Here is a 17,334-nt window from a genome sequence, read left to right as displayed (position 1 = left end):
TCTTAGTTGGCTCGATGTTTTCTTATATTGTTCATTATTAAAAGGGAGAATATTTAAAAGGAATAATTATTGTTTCAAAATCTTTTGGATTTATTTGTAATGACAAATCATTTTAAAAGTTTTATAGTTGACAGGTGCTTCTGAGAGTTCTTTGTAAAAGTTTATATCTTGACATTGGACATTTCCTCATTTTTTACAGATCCAAGGTGTTATCACCCTTGATAATTTTCTGGTGAAGATACAGATATACAAATAGATACATGATATTTTATATCATACAAAATATAATTTTAGAAACATTACTGCATCTTTATTAAAAAAAATATTTTGTTGTTTTTTTTCTTTTGCCAATTATAATGTTTTACATTATTGAAACAAACAGAAAAGCACCTACTGTGTTGTTCTGTTGACACTTAAACTATGGAATATTGTGTATAATGCTTTCTCAATTTATTTTTTGTTGTCTCAGGCTGTATTCAAAAGATACTCTGTTTTCAATAGTGTCTTTACCAGGTTTGTCAGGAGTGTGGGTTGCTTTCTGTTAAAATTTTGTGAACAGGTGAAAACACGGTAGCATAATAACCTTGGTGTCATGGAATACAGAAAATGTGTTAGGTCACCACTTCAGTGAAGCAATCTGAAGCCACTAAGTCACCACTTCTCTAAAACAATGATAATATTCTTGCATGGCAAACGTTTTCCTACCTCAAAATAAACAGCTAAATTACAGAAACATTACAGGAATATTTCTGAGAACTAAATTCATCCATGCAGTTGGCAGAAGACCATCACTATTCCTCCATGATAGTAATATGCAGACAAGCTCCTGTCACTGGTCCCATTCATTCATATGCATCCTTCAGTTGCACAATCTTATATATTTGTATATAAGTATACTTGTATACTTATTTTTTCCTGTATGACTTGTGACTAACAAGGCATAAGAGATAGTGAAAGGCTGAATTTGACCATTATTACAGTGGACAAATTCAGATATTTCTTCACTTCCAGAAAATGTCATGAATTGTTGAATAGGTATACCTATTATTTTTTGATAGGTAGGATTGTTTGTTCTGGAGCCAGAATTGTGTATTTGTACTAAGAGTAATATTGTTCAGTAATTCATAATACATTCTCTTATCACAACTGCCTTAAAAAAACAAACACATTAATCACCTTGAACATATCATATTGTATAGTATCATTTAAATTTCATTTTATACTCCTTTGCAGTAGATTTGAATGTAAATCAACAACCTACACTTCATATGCTATTTATATTTCTACATAAATCAATGTCTTTGATTCATGTAATAATAAATAACAGTAATGAAAATGTCAGGTTCTGTGTTTAAGATGAAGATGTTTGAAATTATTTACAATTATTTATGTGATTAATATTTGGCATACCATAGTTGCTAACATGAAGATTTTTCTTAGCATTTTATTTTTTGATTGTTCTCAAACTTTACATCCAATGCTTTTATTTATGATATAATGGTCTGTAGACAATTAAGCCTAACTTTACCAAAGCAAAAGTGCCAGACGAAGTGTGCCTTTCCTATTAAAGGAAAGGTGAAGTTTAGAGCTGTTTGCTTTTATGAACATCTATAAACACTGTGGTGCATACACAACATAAAAAGCTATTGCAAAAATGTAGTTATTTATCCTAATCATATTTTAAACACAGAAAACTAAATAATCTTAGACAAGATATGATTATTTTTTATTATTTATTTATTTATTATAAGCAAATATAAAAATAAAATAAAACCTCGAGGCTTTGAGTTTTTGTCTGAGTTACTGTAATGTTCTGCAGACTGTTTGAAAGCCACAAGGCTAATTCAACTCTGTGAGTTTTCATAGTACACTGTATTAAATAGTTATATGACATCAAATTATATCTCCTAGCCAGAAATCTAAGTTACTATTTTATACTGAGTGCTCACTGAAGGATTATTTCCAATTTAAATACAAAACGATAAACAGAAATTTAAAGTAGGATTGGGAGCACAATTATGTAGCAATTTAGAGGGTCTTCTGAGGAAGGAACTATTGGAAATAGTGCTGAAGAGTTCTGAGTATGAAGCTGTATAGGCCCCCTTCTGACCAAATTCACTACTTATTGTCCAGGATGAGTGGATTCCTATTTTTTTTTTTTTTCCTCTAGGGAAAGTACTCAATTATTGTATTCTGTAGCATATTACTTGTTAATCACTTTCTGTTACTGCATATAATGTATATGTCTTGGTACTCTAAATGGTTCTTGTTGGCTGTGCTTTCTGTTAGTGATTTTAGCTACAGCTAGCCACTGATCACACTCCATGATCACTATCAACTGCATCTTCCACTCCACTTTGCCAATCTGTACCTGTGCTTTGCCTGTGTTTGAATTCATTAGCTTCAAGAGTCCCTGCAATGTCTGGAATTTTTTTGTCTAACACCAAGGTAGGTAAGGACCACAGAGTATTTTTTCATTAAAAGAGCTATGCTCCAGGACAGAGCTTTCTCATGCTACTAAGAAAATGATGAAAATGCTCTTTGCCCTGGTCTTTCATCACAAGAGGACAAATTTCAGAACTCAGTCAGCATCTCTCCACATCCTGTGGCACACCTTCCACAGGTAGTTTGACCACTGGGCTCATAAATGCCAGATTTCTTCCAAACTTGCAGCACTGTTGTTTTAACCAGAGTTGCTTTAAATATGAAATATAAACTGATTATATTTATCTCTTTTTCTAACATATTCTGGTCAGTCTTCAGACAGTCCACTAGATGCTAGTAGGGTCATCATAGCTCTTTAAAACTCCATCTTTGGAACTTCTGGAACTGGTTCTGTTTTTCAAGATTACATTACTCTTTAGTGTTAATAACATAATTCATTATTTCATTGGTTATTTCAAAAGCTATACTATGTGTTTTCTTACCTCTAAAATCTAATCAGTCACATTATTTATCAGATCTGTCATTCTGATATGCTATTTAATAGGCACATTCAGTGAGTTCAAAGCAGAATTTGTGTTTTCAGGCTTCACTCCAACAGTACCTGGAGGATTACAAAGACCTCCCTACAGAAGGTAACATTCAGCAGAAATTCTCTTTACCTGGTCACATGGAGTTTTCTGTTGCTCTTTTTTTTTTTTTTAATTTATTTATTCTTTTACCCCTCAGTACAGGGAGACTGAGCTCTCAACTTTGTCCAAATGAAACAAATTTATCCAAATATTCATTTTAATGATGACAAGATTTTAGGTAACCATTATTTCTTATTATTGTATAGAACAGTGTTGATTTTTAAGCAGAAGAGATCACTCACTACAAAAGGAGTTCTGTTTAAAACTCATCTGCATATTATGTCTTATTTTACTTCGAAAATCAAATGCTGTGTGTATTTTCTCTCTCAGATTCAAATGTTATATAACAATACTTTATAATAATCAGATTTGGGGCTTAAGGGATAACAAGCATATGGCATTACTCAGTCTAAAGATTGGCCAAAGTGGATCTAAATGTTCTAAAATGTCTAATGTATCATTCAAAAGTGAAAAGAAAATGCAAGTATTTCACTATTTCACTGTGATTTTTAAAAAATGTATTATTCTGTAAATTCGTGTTTGATAACGTGTTTGAAGATCTTTCATGTCCTCTGATCACTTCTAACCATTTTGCTTTTCTCTCAAAATTTAGTGACATAAATTGGAACGTTTAATGGTTCCAAGTCATGGAGACTTCTCAGTCCTCTAGTCTTTTATTCAAGTAATAATTTAAAATGCTGATAATCTCATGTTTAGGAATTACTCTTCTTATGTGTTTATCCTTGAGTATGTTAATTGAACAGTTTATAACTTTCAGATTTTTGATTTCTGGCATATTCCCCATCCGAACAACAAAGATGCAGCTATGCTTTTCTAGGCAAAATATCATGCAAATGTTGCTTAGAGAATGACTCAGTTGACTTCAACATATAAGTTGAAGCATATTGTGTGAATATGTTTACATTAAAAAAAAATATATATATACACGAGACTTTATTGACACCTCTCAATATATAAAAAAACCTTATAATAAAAATGGAGAAAGGCCTTTTAGCAGAGCCTGTAGTGGTAGGGCAAGGAGCAATGGCTTTAGACTGGAAGAAGATAGATTTAGATTGGATATCAGGATGAAATTTTTTCAGGATGGTAGTGAGACAACAGAATAGGTTCCCCAGAGAAGTTGTGGATGTCTCAACAATGGAAGACTTCAAAGTTGTGTAAGACAGGGCTTTGAGCACCTTCACCTAATGAAAGATGTCCTTACCCAGGACAGAGGGGGTGGACTAGATGGTCTTTAAAGGTCCCTTCCAAACCAAACATAAGGCCATCATATATCTCATTCTGCAGTATTGCAGAATAGTGAAAATTCTTGACAGGCATCAGTTTTGACTTTTATTTATTTATTTTAGTTGCAATGTTATAACAACCTCTATGGACATTTTAGACAGAGAAGTTTGAAAATCTTGCAAGAAATCAAAACATGGTACATACATCGGAATCAATTTGTTCTTTTCTAAAAGCTGTGTTACTGATTTTGAAAATTATTTGCATCTGTTAGGACAGATATTTCCTATTAGCCAGTGCTGCTTTCTAGATCAAAATTTGTACTCTGATAATTGTATGAGTTATGTGAATAAATAAGAAAAAAAAAATAGAACCTGTTTGAATTATAGTTGTGGTGGTTGAAATTTAGCTAACAATGGTAATCAATTAACATATAAGTAGGATATATCTTTTTTATCCAAAATGAAAAATAACAAAGTTAGTACATTTCACTGTTTCTTGACTTCTATACTCTCTGGGGGGTGCAAACAGTTTGACTTTCACTTTGTTGACAAACCATTGTTCTCAGTGTCATTGAGTGTGAAGAAAGAGCTTTGTAGACAGGACTTCTAAGGTCTACTTTTCCTCCCCAAAAAATTATCTTATCCTGTCACAGCCAGAGGAAATAGCAGACTAGGCCTGAAAATAGCTTGTTCTGCCGTTCAGTGACTGTATGACCTAAATAACTATGGAATGATTTAAGCAATTATTTAAATATTGATGTCCTCTTTCTAGCCCCATATGAAGTGATTTTTTCATTCGATGTTGGAAATGGACCTCGTGAAGTTACAGTGCAGTCACTCACTTCCTTAAATGACAACCAATGGCATTATGTCAAGGCTGAACGAAACATCAAAGAGGCATCCTTACAAGTAGATCAGCTTCCTCAAAAGTTTCATGCTGCTCCACCTGATGGGCATATTCGGTTACAACTCAACAGCCAACTTTTTGTAGGTAGGCTCTCATTTAACAGAATCTTTTCTAATTATCATCATGAAAATGAGAAACGGGGAAAAAAAAAAAAAAAAAGAAGATAGGAACTGGGTCTTTTGAAAACAGCTTGTATGGTAAAATAAGAGCCCTGGTGTAAAATCTAAGGAGATTTAGCTCTATTTTAAAGATAGAAAATCAGTGCTTCATCCTATAGTTATTATTGGATAAGCTTTCAACTATTTTTTTTTTTTTTGAGGTTTGTTTGAAGAAACTAAAGGATCTACTCTTCCACCTTTTTCTAATACATTTAATGGAATATTCAGACTGTGTTTACTTAGTATGGTAAATGAGATAAAGGGATTATTCTTTGACCTCACACAACCAAGACAAATCCACATCTATGGTCAGTTCTGTCTAAACCGTGAAAGCTTCAAAGAAGAAATTTTACCTGAATATTTATGGCTTTATACTTCAGCAAATTTGGCATTAATGTACTTAGATAAACTACAGGAAAAGCAGAATTAAGATAACAAAAATTAATTCATGTCCATTTAGCTCTTATATAGCATTATTTAGACCTATGTGTTATGTACAAGGTAGTGTTTTTCCTCTAATCTTTATAAACATAATATTATAAAAATCTTTATTTATTATTTCTGTGGTTTTGGTGTACTTTTATGCTGTACATTCTACAAACATGTGAAGCCTGTCCTACCTTTACAAAGCTTTTTGTCTAGATCTGCTGTAAGACACGTTATATTAAAGTAACTTAGTTTTCATTTGCTGCATTTTAGGGAGGAGGGAAATTAAGGGGCCTGGTGTTACTAAATAAAGTGTATCTTTAGGAAAAGCTGAAAGTAGATCAGTTTGAATTTGTGCAATCTAATCTGTGAAGGAAAACTGAAATTCCACAGTTGTTTATGTCAATATCAAGTCTAAACAGTTTTCCAGTGATAATGACAGTGAGTTGATCTAATCCTTCTTCCAAATGTTCTGAAACTGTACTAACCTGATTTAAGAGTAGCACTTCCCAGAAAATTTTATCAAATAATAGGCTACTGAATAAGGTGATCTTTTTTAACAAATGAAAAATAAATAAATAAATAATAATTAAAAATATATTTATATATTGGCTGACTTTGTCAAATAGTTTATACTTCTAGTATAAAAGTATATATATTTATCTCTTATATGGAGGTGTCAATTTAAAATTTTGTCTAGCTTGTTTTCTTCAGATAGTGTTCAGATGAATAGTTTGCATTGAAATAGTGATTCTATTCTGCTGCTTCTGGTATTTTTTTTGGTGGAAGCTTTTAGTCAACAGTTGTCTGGAAGTTCATGAGGATTATGGTTGGCAACCTTGTATATTGTGAAGTGTTTTCTGTTTTAATTTGTAAAAGAGGAAAAAAAAATACAGCAACAACAACCAAAACAGGAGATGATATAGTAAATTTTGTAACATAGGTTAGGAGAAAAAATGTTGTGCATATTGCACACCTTGCTAAGCAATAACAATGAAAAAAATGTTGGCTGTCAGGAAGTGTCTTAAAATGAATAGTCATAATAAATGAAGCAACAATTACCTTCTGGATTGTCCTATTCATTTACGGCATATGTTTCATAGTCAGGATTGACCAGCCTCCTCACTCAGTAGAGAAGGGAATAAATTCAAGATTGGACACAGCTTCCACCACAGGACAAAATATGAGACATGAGCTCTGGGACATCATGACCCATACCATGAGACAGACAGACAGACATGCAGAACAATTGAGCAGTCAGCAGAATCTTGAAAAAGTAAAACTACTCTTCATCACCCTCCTTTAACCTTTTCTCCTTTACTTTTTTTTTTTATTATTATTCATTTTTCTGTATTCCTTCATTTTTCCTTTCGCTTCTCTTCCCTTCTCTCCCTTTCTCTCCCCTTCTCTTCTCTTAAAAACAAGCAAACAAACAACAAAACCTAATTTCTGGATGTTACTCCTTTGTGAATTAATAACAGTATGCATCATTGCTTGGTATCTTACTGTGCAAAATCCTTTTTTTCCGATCAAAAGATTCAGGAGTTCACTGTAATTACTTGAGAAAAAAAGAAACTAGATACACTTTTAAAGCTATTTATAAATATTTCCACATGCATAAGCATATATATTGGAAATTCATCATAGACTATTCAGGGGCTGTAAAATATACAGATGTTGTTACACATTAGTTCTTTTTTTTATTTTTAAAAGCTCATATGAATTTATTTCAGGTGGGACAGCATCTAGACAGAAGGGATTTTTGGGATGCATTCGTTCATTACAGTTAAACGGAATGGCCCTTGACCTGGAAGAGAGAGCGAAGATAACACCAGGAGTTGAACCAGGATGTCCTGGACATTGTAGTAGCTATGGTAACCTGTGTCACAATGGTGGAAAATGCAGAGAGAAATACAGTGGATTCTCTTGTGACTGCAGTTTCTCTGCCTATGCCGGGCCATTCTGTAAGACAGGCAAGCGTGTCTTTTAGCTTCCTCAGTTATTGAAAGTAAGAGCATGCAGTCCAGTATAAGTTCCTTAAGGATATGCCTGAATGGTTACAAATCATTTGTTTCACCCAGTGTAGAGAAACATTCATTTTAATTTGCTCAGTATGTGTAACTAGTTTTATAAACATGGTCTTCCAGAGATATACTCAACATCTACTGTTTAAAACACCTTATGTGAGAGAGTCATTATGTTTTTTTTAATGTTATGTAGCAACCTTCATATTTTAATATTATACTACAGCTAGGAATAGTATATATAAACATTTGGATATCTGTCTGTCAAGTCTTAAGGATTAACTAGGACTAAGCTATGACTAAATTTGGAAAACAAACCAAGAAGTAACGCTTTTTTTTTTTTTTTTTTAACTGCAAGAGGAAAGTGAGATTATGGGAAAAAGGAGCGAACCCATCTTTTCATCCTTTTTCATGGAGTTCGTCACTGATGGTGTTATACTAGTGGATGATAAACAGTCATTGAGTTTGAATTTTAAGAATGGAAGTTCATTTAGAAATTCAATATTTTCAAATTATTCTAATTTGTTAAAAATTGCTTTCTTCCTCCATGTATTCTGCAAACTACTTGCTGGCTTAGATGCCATCGCTCCAGGTTCCTCTAAATTCATGAGCATTACATCTACCCAGCTACTACTGCCACGAAAAAAATAAAAGACTCTTGTGAAGTCCTTCCATATCCATATCCCTTGTGGAAATAATGCTACTGAATGTCTTCCATTCATTCTCATGATGTCTTCCTGCTCCCCAGCAAATAGAAAAAGAATGGTCACACTCCAAGCTTATTATTCTTCAAGTGATTGATTAGTGGGTCCTGTTGCTGAAAGCGTGGGATGATCTTTAATTATTTTAATCACTCTCTTTCAAAAATACCAAGCCATATTACAGTACTTTACAAATTTATTATTGTTATTATTAATTATTATTATTATCATTAATTATTATTATTTATTCATTTATTTATTTAATTTCTGAAGTCTGTGCGTGATAATGGGATAGTCTAAGAGATATTTTTGGTAGGAAGCTGCTGTAAGATGTTCTGGGAGAAGGCATAGACAAGTTTAGTCAATGTGTTAGGATTTAAACTCCTGCACCAATTTCTCTGTATGTGCAATGTACTTAAGAGAGAAAACATATGGACTTCAGGACATAAATAAATAGAAAACAAAACAAAACCAAACCAGAAAGCCAGAAGCATGTTCAAAACCAGACAAAAAGAAGCACATCTTCATGCAACAGATATTTAAGACACATGCGTCATGTGGTTTTGGTCTAACACAGGATGAGTCTTATTATTCTCTATAATTCTAGGTATTAGTTAATATTTCTTTCAACTGTATCACAATAATTAAGAATACTTGTTCTTTTTTTTTTTCTTGGTTGCTTTGTTTTGTTTTGTTTTCCTGTTTTTACTGCTGTTTTGCATCATATTTAAAAACTGAATTGTTCTTTATTTCAGAGATCTCTGCCTATTTTGGAACTGGAAGTTCTGTGATATACAATTTTCAAGAATACTACACCTTCACTAAAAATTCCACTTCTCATGCTTCTTCTTTCTATGCTGACATGACACTGAGCAGGGAAACAATCACATTTGCCTTCCGAACAACACGGACACCAAGCCTACTGCTTTATGTCAGCTCCTTCTACAAGGAATATCTCTCAGTCATTCTAACCAGAAACGGTGAGTGTTCAGATAGGCTGTGTGGAAATACTAATGAACTGTCAACTCAAATTCATCCTGATTCCCATGAGCTGAATCACAAATTAAACATTGTCCTGTTGTTGCTTTAAATGGTATCTTTATTTTTCAGCTGTAACAAGCAATACTTTCCATCTCAACATAATTCCTCTTACTGTAATTTCAACTTTTACTGCTTTTTATTAGTTTTGGCAAAATAAATTATTTCTGGAAATACTTTAGTAGTAATTTTTTTCTTTTTTTCTTTCTTTTTTTTTTTTTTTGACTTGAAACTCAAAATGTATCTGGTGAAAATCCACATTATATAAAAGATAGGAAATTACCTTTCTCTATTTAAACTTAGCATGAAATCTTAGTTGTAGCTTTGTTTTTCATTCTTTCATCTTGTCTACTAACTTCTTAATACTTATTTACCTTGTTTTACTTCTAGATTTTTTTTCAATTAAGAAATTTAACTACGGAAAAGAAAAAAAAAGAAAAAAAAAGAAAAAAAAAGACTTACTTGAATATTTGGGTGTGTCAAAGACTGTTTGCAGTCATACTGGCCCTGTGCTCAAAGAGACTGGCTTTTCCAGATCCAGTAGATATAGAATAACTATAGAGTCCTGATCATGTGAAGTAGAACATGTTCTATGACTGGCCTGGGTCTGGACAGGGATTTGCTTTTCAAAGGACTAGTACAAAGTTGTAGTATATCTACATTTGATATCACTCTTGTCTCTGACAAGAGAACCATGGAGCCTTTGTGTTAAAAAGCCTTTGTGTGATATGCATAGAGACTATACTAAGAGTTAACAACAAGAAATGGAAAGTGAGATAGAAATGATTCATTGTATCCTTCTTGACTGTTGATTGGTCAGAGATTTACAGTCTGACAGTGTAAATATTATTCAAGAATAGTACTGGTAAGTTAGAGAGTTTTATTTGCTAAATCACGTTGAAATAAGCTACCAGACCAAGCATTTTTGAGCTGTAAAAAAAAAAAAAAAAAAAAAAGCCGCAAAACCTTTAACTCATTATGACAGGTTCACAGATTATACAGATTTGTCAGTTTATAGCTATCTTTGCTACATCATCCTACTTTCAAAATTGTTATTACCTTTCCTATTGTCTTCTTTCATTTCTCACTTAGGTCAGTTTCTCTTATTTGAGCTAATTCCTTATATAAATTAAACATTTGGTTTGCTCTTCAAATGCACATGTGAAGCGGGAGGTATTGTATATGATCTATTGTGCCTGTTGTGTACCCATTATACTATACCATTTACTCTATCTATATCTGCAGGAAGTTTACAGATCAGGTACAAACTAGATAGCCATCAAGATCCTGATGTCTTCACCATCAATTTCAGAAGCATGGCTGATGGACAGCTACACCATGTGAAGATTAACAGAGAGGAGGAAATGCTCCTTGTAGAGGTAATTCAATTCAAAAAGACAAAAAAAAGGGGGGCGGGGGCGGTGGTGGTGGTATTACCATTACCAAAGAATATAACATCCAAAACAAAATTAAATAAATAGTTAAAACAGAACACTTAACCCAAAATGAACTGTGTTTTAATATCTCAAGTAAATAAGTAAATAAAGCAAAGCTTAGCAGACTCAGTAAGAGTCTAGTTTAGGAATTCTCTTTGGATTTCTTCTTGTCTATTTTAAAAAGACAATTTCTTGTCATCATTTTATATGAATTGTTTTATGGTTAAATTTACATAATTGGATGACTGCTGTCATTAATTTGGGATCTTGTTTTTTTTTTTTTTTAATTAATCAAAAAACAATACCCATATTCATATTTTTATATCTAGAAAATAACTTAAGCCTACTTTCTATTTCTCACAAGTCCTTTTTACATCAATGGCATATTATTATTAAGAAAAATATTTTTATTTTTGTGAATAGCGGATGATAAAATAGAAATAATTTACTAATTAATCATTAGATTTTTTAGAATTGTTAGAACATTAATAAAACCTCAATTTTTAAATTATTTTTTATAAATCCTGGATGTTTCAAGTTAACAGTTTAGGGTTAGAGATAAGATTCTGTAATTATGCATTGGTACAAAGCTTGAAGTCAAGCTATTCTAGAGGTATACTGGCAGGCATAGTATTTACAGTATAATACTTGATCTTTAAACATGAAATAAATGTTGAGTGACTTTTATAGTGAAAAGAACCTTTTCCATTGTTTTGGGTGTTTACCAATTTTATTTATTCTAATAATAACTAAGAAGGAATAATCCAAATAAATAAATATTGATTTATTAAGGGAGATGCTTAGGAAGTATCACAGCTATAATCAGTGAGCTGAGAAAGCTAATCATCTTTAACAAAAAAAAAAAAAAAGATACAATTAACAAAGGTTTCCCTCAGCTTTTTTTTTTTCTTTTTAATTTTGACTCACATCTTATCTGTTTTCTTTCAAACTTTAACTAAAGTCATTTCCATTATCCTACTTTGCTCTTCAATGCACCATTTTGCAGGTTAACCAGAATGAAAGAATGAAATTTATTCTGTCTTCAGGCACAGAATTCAATGCAATCAAGTCTCTCATACTTGGCAAGATTTTAGGTAAGTGGAACACCACCTGGTTTTCTAAAACTTAGATCAAAATGTCACCATTGCAAACCTTAATAGCATTGAAAGACATTTGTTGTCTTGGAATTAATTAGATGCTGAGTTACAATCAAGGTAGGAACTTCAGTCCTGTTGGAGTGCAAATATAATCATGTGTAAGTACTTCCTGAAAAATGAGCAAGTGCATTCCATTAAAAGTAATTTCACATTTATCTCTTCTATTTTGCAATCAAGCATTATGAAACACAACTTTTTTTTTTTTTCTCTCAGGAAAAAATAATTTATCATCAAATCATACACAAAACCATAGAATGCTATTAATCACTGAAAATTTTCTGATTCAGTTTTGATGTAAACAGGGATAATACAAAAACTTTATTGCAGTTACTTATTAAGAAAAAGATAATCTATGACATTTGTCCAGTTCAGATTCATTAAAAACATTTTTTTTCTCTGTAGTAATAATCAAAATGGAACTTACCTATCTGCAATTGCTTTCTTGTAAATTTGGTTAAAATAATATAGCTAAATAATATAGCTTGAACTAGAATTCCTAAAATCTTACTATTTTCATAACTGTCATTGGTAAACCTTAATAATAGTACTTAATAATAGTAGATGTGATATTAGAGAAAAGTCAAGCAATATTCTATATTTCTTTCTTGTAAAATAATTTTATTATATATGTATATATGTGTTGTTATATTCTAGTATCACGTAAAGATCCATTCGTACATTCTTCCTCTAATAACAGGTTTTGTTTCAGCAATCTGTAAACAGAGTTGGTATAGTTTGCAAGATACAACAATGTACTAAGGTTACAATGACCTTTTCACTATTCTGCAGTTATATTAATTATTCTCCTCCTTCTACAGGTTGCCCTGGAATAAGGGCTGAATAAATAGGTTTGCCAAAATAAGGATTATTTGAAAAGACGATATAAATTTAGATATCTCTTAAGTATTTATAATTTTGTAAGGCATTATGTTGTCATCATTATCATCTACAAATCTTTTATTTTTTCATAAAAACACATTTGATAAGAAGTTATGAAATTTTATTCGAAAAAAATAAATAAATTGGAAATTAAGTGGCTCCCTTGGTGTCTCTTGAACATCTAGACAGTAAACTGCCTGAAAAACAGCGGTGGTTTCTCATCCTTTTAAAATCCTACTAAGTAAGTTAAAGTTTTAAGAAAGTCTTTTTTTTTTTCTTCTTTTTTTTTTTTTTAATAGTAATAAATTCAGAAAACTGTGATATATGGCATAGAAGAAATTGAGTTTTCATCTCAAATTAGTATAAATGATATATTACTTTATCTTGCTCCCCAAGGATTACAGGAACTATTTACGTGTTTCATATAAAAGCTATTGTGAAGAAGAAGTTCTAAGAAGTGTTTCTGCAGATTCATTTTTATGTAGTTTAATTTGAAGAAGAATTTTATTACTTTGTAACTCAGGTGCCTCTCCAGGATCCACATATTTACCACTTTTTTTGTACAGTACTGTTGGGAATAAGATAACTGGTTTGGTAAATCAGTGTTTCTGACATTGTAACAGGTCTAGAAACATTTTCCTGACTACCAAGGTAGGAAATACTGCTATGTATTTGCAAAGAGTCTCCTACTGACAAATAAATCATTATCTAAAAGTGTCCATCATGTTATTGGTCGGAGGCAGTAAGTCTGTCTGTCTCTGATTTCTATCTACATTCAAACAACGTAAATCGACAACTAAACATATACAAAAACAGTTTTCTGCTTTATTCTGAGTAGTAATGAGAGATTAACTCTCACACATAGACACATGCATGCACACACAGATATCAATTTCAAATGTAACCTCCCCTACATGTAATCGTGGCTAGAAAAGAAAAAATAATAATAATAAAAAAAAACATTCAGTTAAGTTTCAAAACTCTGGAGCAAAATTAAAATGATTTCTTACCTATTCTTGTTTAGAAAATTAGATGCACGTGTGGTGGTTTTACCGTGCTAGGCAGCTGAACACCACAACTGCTCTCTCACTCCCCCTCCTTAGATGAGGAGGGGAAGAAGTAAAGGAAAGAACAACTCATGGGTTGAGATAAGGATGATTTAATTAAAGGAAAAAAAAATTATTATTATTAAGGAAAGATTATTATTAATTAAACAATTTAACTAAACAATTTAACTAAACAATTAACAATTTAACTAAAGGGGAAAAAAAAGAAAGGGGAACAGGGAGGAGGAAAGGGAAAACTAAACAAAACAAGGAAAGGCTATGTGGAAGTGCAGAGGAAAGAAATTAATCTCTGCTTCCCACAAATGAGCGATGCTTAACCACGTCCTTGAAGCAGGGCCTCAACGCACGTAGCCGGTGTTCAGGAGGAGGACAGATGTTTTCACAACGAGAGCCCACCCCTCCCCTCTTCCTCATTTTTCCACCTTTTATTGCTGAGTGTGACATCATATGGTATGGAATATCCCTTTGGTTGGTTTAGGTCAGCTGCCCTGGTGATGTTTCTTCTCTCACATTTTTGCCCACCCCTAGGGGGGTTAGAGAGAGTCCTGATGCTGTGCCAGCACTGCTCAGCAGCAGACACAACACTGGTGTGATACCATTGCTGTTTTAGCTCCGAGTGCAGAGCATAGCACTGTATGGGCTGCTGCAGGGAAAGTTAAAATCCCAGCCCGACCCAGTACAACATGGGGATTAACTGAGGGAGATTTGAACATGAAATCTCAAGTGTAAGTAATTTAATAGGCTAATGTAGAAAGACGGTTGTGTTTCAAACTCAAGAAGAATTGGAAGAAATATTTTGAGTGTATAATAAAATGAATACAGTGATAATTGTTTTCATATTTCCAGTAACTGAATGATAATTTAAAACATATTAAATAATTACATTTAAAGATCACATTTATAGATCTTAAAAAAGAAAAATCAAATTATTGATTGTGATTGCCTGAAAGAGTCACAGTGTATTGATCTGTTTTCTGTATAGAAAAATAATTAGAGGACTTCTAACATGAATAGAAATGTAGTACTTTTGAAAAATAGATGTTTTTTATACAACATACAATCCTGAAAAGAAATGTATGTAGATAGGCACAAAGAATGGAAAAGAGAATGATACATTTAAGCATATATTTAAAGCTGTATTACCTAAAATAAACTACTAGATTAAAAATGTTTAAAATCTTTCAAAAGCTCACATATTGATGATAAAACCAACTAAGGAACTGATAATATTTTGATGTAGTGTTCTATTGTGGTCACTCTCAGATATGAGTAACACCACAGTGACTATTACAGAAGTAAAGGATTTGTTGTCTTTTTTATGAAAACCCATATAAAAGTTTGTATTATTTTACTTTAAAATGTATTTCACAGAATCATGGAATGATTTAGGTTTAGGTCATCTTGTCCACTACCCTTGCTCAAGCAAGGCCACCTAGAGCCAGTAGCCCAGGACAACGTCCAGATGGCTTTTGAATACCTCCAGGACTCCACAAACTCACTAGGCAAGTTGTGTCAGTGCTGTCACCCACACAGTAAAGAACTGGTTCCTGATATTCCGAGGAAACTTCTGTGTTTCTGTTTGTGCCAATTACCTCTTGCCCTGACACTGGGCACCAATGAAAAGAGCCTGGTTCCATCCTCTTTTTGCCTTCCCTGTTTGATTATCAATTGCCATTGATAAGACCCATGCTCCCTATCTTTCTTCAGGCTGTCAAGGTCCCTCTCAATTGCAGAATGAAATTTCAGTGTATCAGCCACTCCTCCCATTTTTATCATAGAATTGTGGAATAATTTGGGTTGGAAGGTGAACCTTAAAGATCATTCCAAATCCCCTACCATGGGCAGGGACACCTTCCACTAGACCAGGTTGCTCCAAGGCCCATCCAACTTGACCTTAAACACATCTGGTGATGGGGCATCCATAACTTCTCTGGTCAACCTGTTCCACTGCTTCACCACCCTCTGAATGAAGAATTTTCTCCTAACATCTAATCTAAATCTTTCCATTTTTAATTTAAAACTATTACTCCTTCTCCTATCACTACACTTTCTGAAAAATTATAGAATCAATAGAATCATTAGGTTGGAAAAGTCCTCTAAGTTTATCCGCTCCAACATTTAATCTAGCACTGTGAAGTTCACCATTAAACGATGTCACTAAGCACTACATCTACACAGTTTTTGAAGACCTCGAGGGATGATGACTCAACTACTTCCCTGGGCAGCTTGTTCCAATACTTCACAACCCTTTCAGTGATTTTTTTTTTTCCTAATATGCAAAATAAACCTCCCATGGCACATTTTAAGGCCATTTTCTTTTGTCTTATCACTGAATGCTTGGGAGAAGAGCCTGATCTCCACCTCCACCTCCTTTAAGGCTGCTCTCCTGTCGGCCGCCTTTAGGTACTAGAAGGCTGCAATGAAGTCTCCCTAGAGCATTCTCTTCACTGCTTCCTCAGCCTGTATTCATAGGAGAGTTGCTCCAGTCCTTCGATCACCTTCCTCTTCCAGACTTGCTCTAATATGTCCATTAAATTGTTTTATGTTTTCTGCAAACTTGCTGAGGATATACCGTACCCCACCATCCAAATCATTTATGAAGATGTTAAAAAGGACTGGACCCAGTACTGACTCTTGGTTAAGCCAACAATTACCGGCCTCCATCTCAATCTTGCACCACTGATCACTGTCCTCTGGGCCTGGCCATTCAGACAGTTTTTAATCACCTTCCTGTCTGCCTATCTAGCTCATACATCAACAGCTTGTCTATGAGGATTTTGTGCAAGACAGTGTCAAAACTCTCACTGACTCCAGATAGACAATACTCACTGGTCTCCCCTCATCCATCATTTTATCATAGAGGCTTATCAAGTTGGTCAAGCATGACTTCCCCTTGGTGAATCCATGCTGACTACTCCTGATGATTTTCTTGTCCTTCGTGTGCCTTCATGTCCTTCAAAATGCTTTCCAGGATTAGCTGTTCAACATTTAATTCAATATAATGGAATGTACATTCTTAGAAAAATAGCAATCTCTTTTGATGGGTATTTCAAAGTAAAGACCAATGTTGTCTGTTCCAAAGAAACTGCATGTAAAAAAAATAAATAAATGGAAGAGAGCAAAAGCATGTAATAACAATGTAATGGGTGTTTGTGCATTCCCCTCCCCCCCCCACACACACACCCCCTCAAAAAAAAAAAAAAAAAAAAAAACAAACATG

At 33.2% G+C, this 17,334-nt stretch overlaps 1 protein-coding gene across 2 annotated transcripts in view; it reads left to right on the top strand.

The window, feature by feature from the left end:
• The window catches only part of CNTNAP4 (contactin associated protein family member 4), a 195,208-nt gene that overhangs the window by 166,896 nt on the left and 10,978 nt on the right, over positions 1–17,334 (top strand). For both annotated transcript variants that reach the window (XM_080573552.1, XM_080573553.1), the window contains 5 exons: positions 5,094–5,312; positions 7,546–7,785; positions 9,293–9,517; positions 10,821–10,954; positions 12,018–12,105. In XM_080573552.1, coding sequence (XP_080429678.1) covers positions 5,094–5,312; positions 7,546–7,785; positions 9,293–9,517; positions 10,821–10,954; positions 12,018–12,105 — 906 coding nt within the window. The remainder of the gene's footprint in view (positions 1–5,093; positions 5,313–7,545; positions 7,786–9,292; positions 9,518–10,820; positions 10,955–12,017; positions 12,106–17,334) is intronic.

The sequence above is a fragment of the Anser brachyrhynchus genome (assembly GCF_964034855.1).
Source record: "Anser brachyrhynchus genome assembly, chromosome: Z".
NCBI lineage: Eukaryota > Metazoa > Chordata > Aves > Anseriformes > Anatidae > Anser > Anser brachyrhynchus.
Note: the sequence above shows the minus strand (reverse complement) of the source record. Positions and strands in the feature narration are given on the sequence as shown.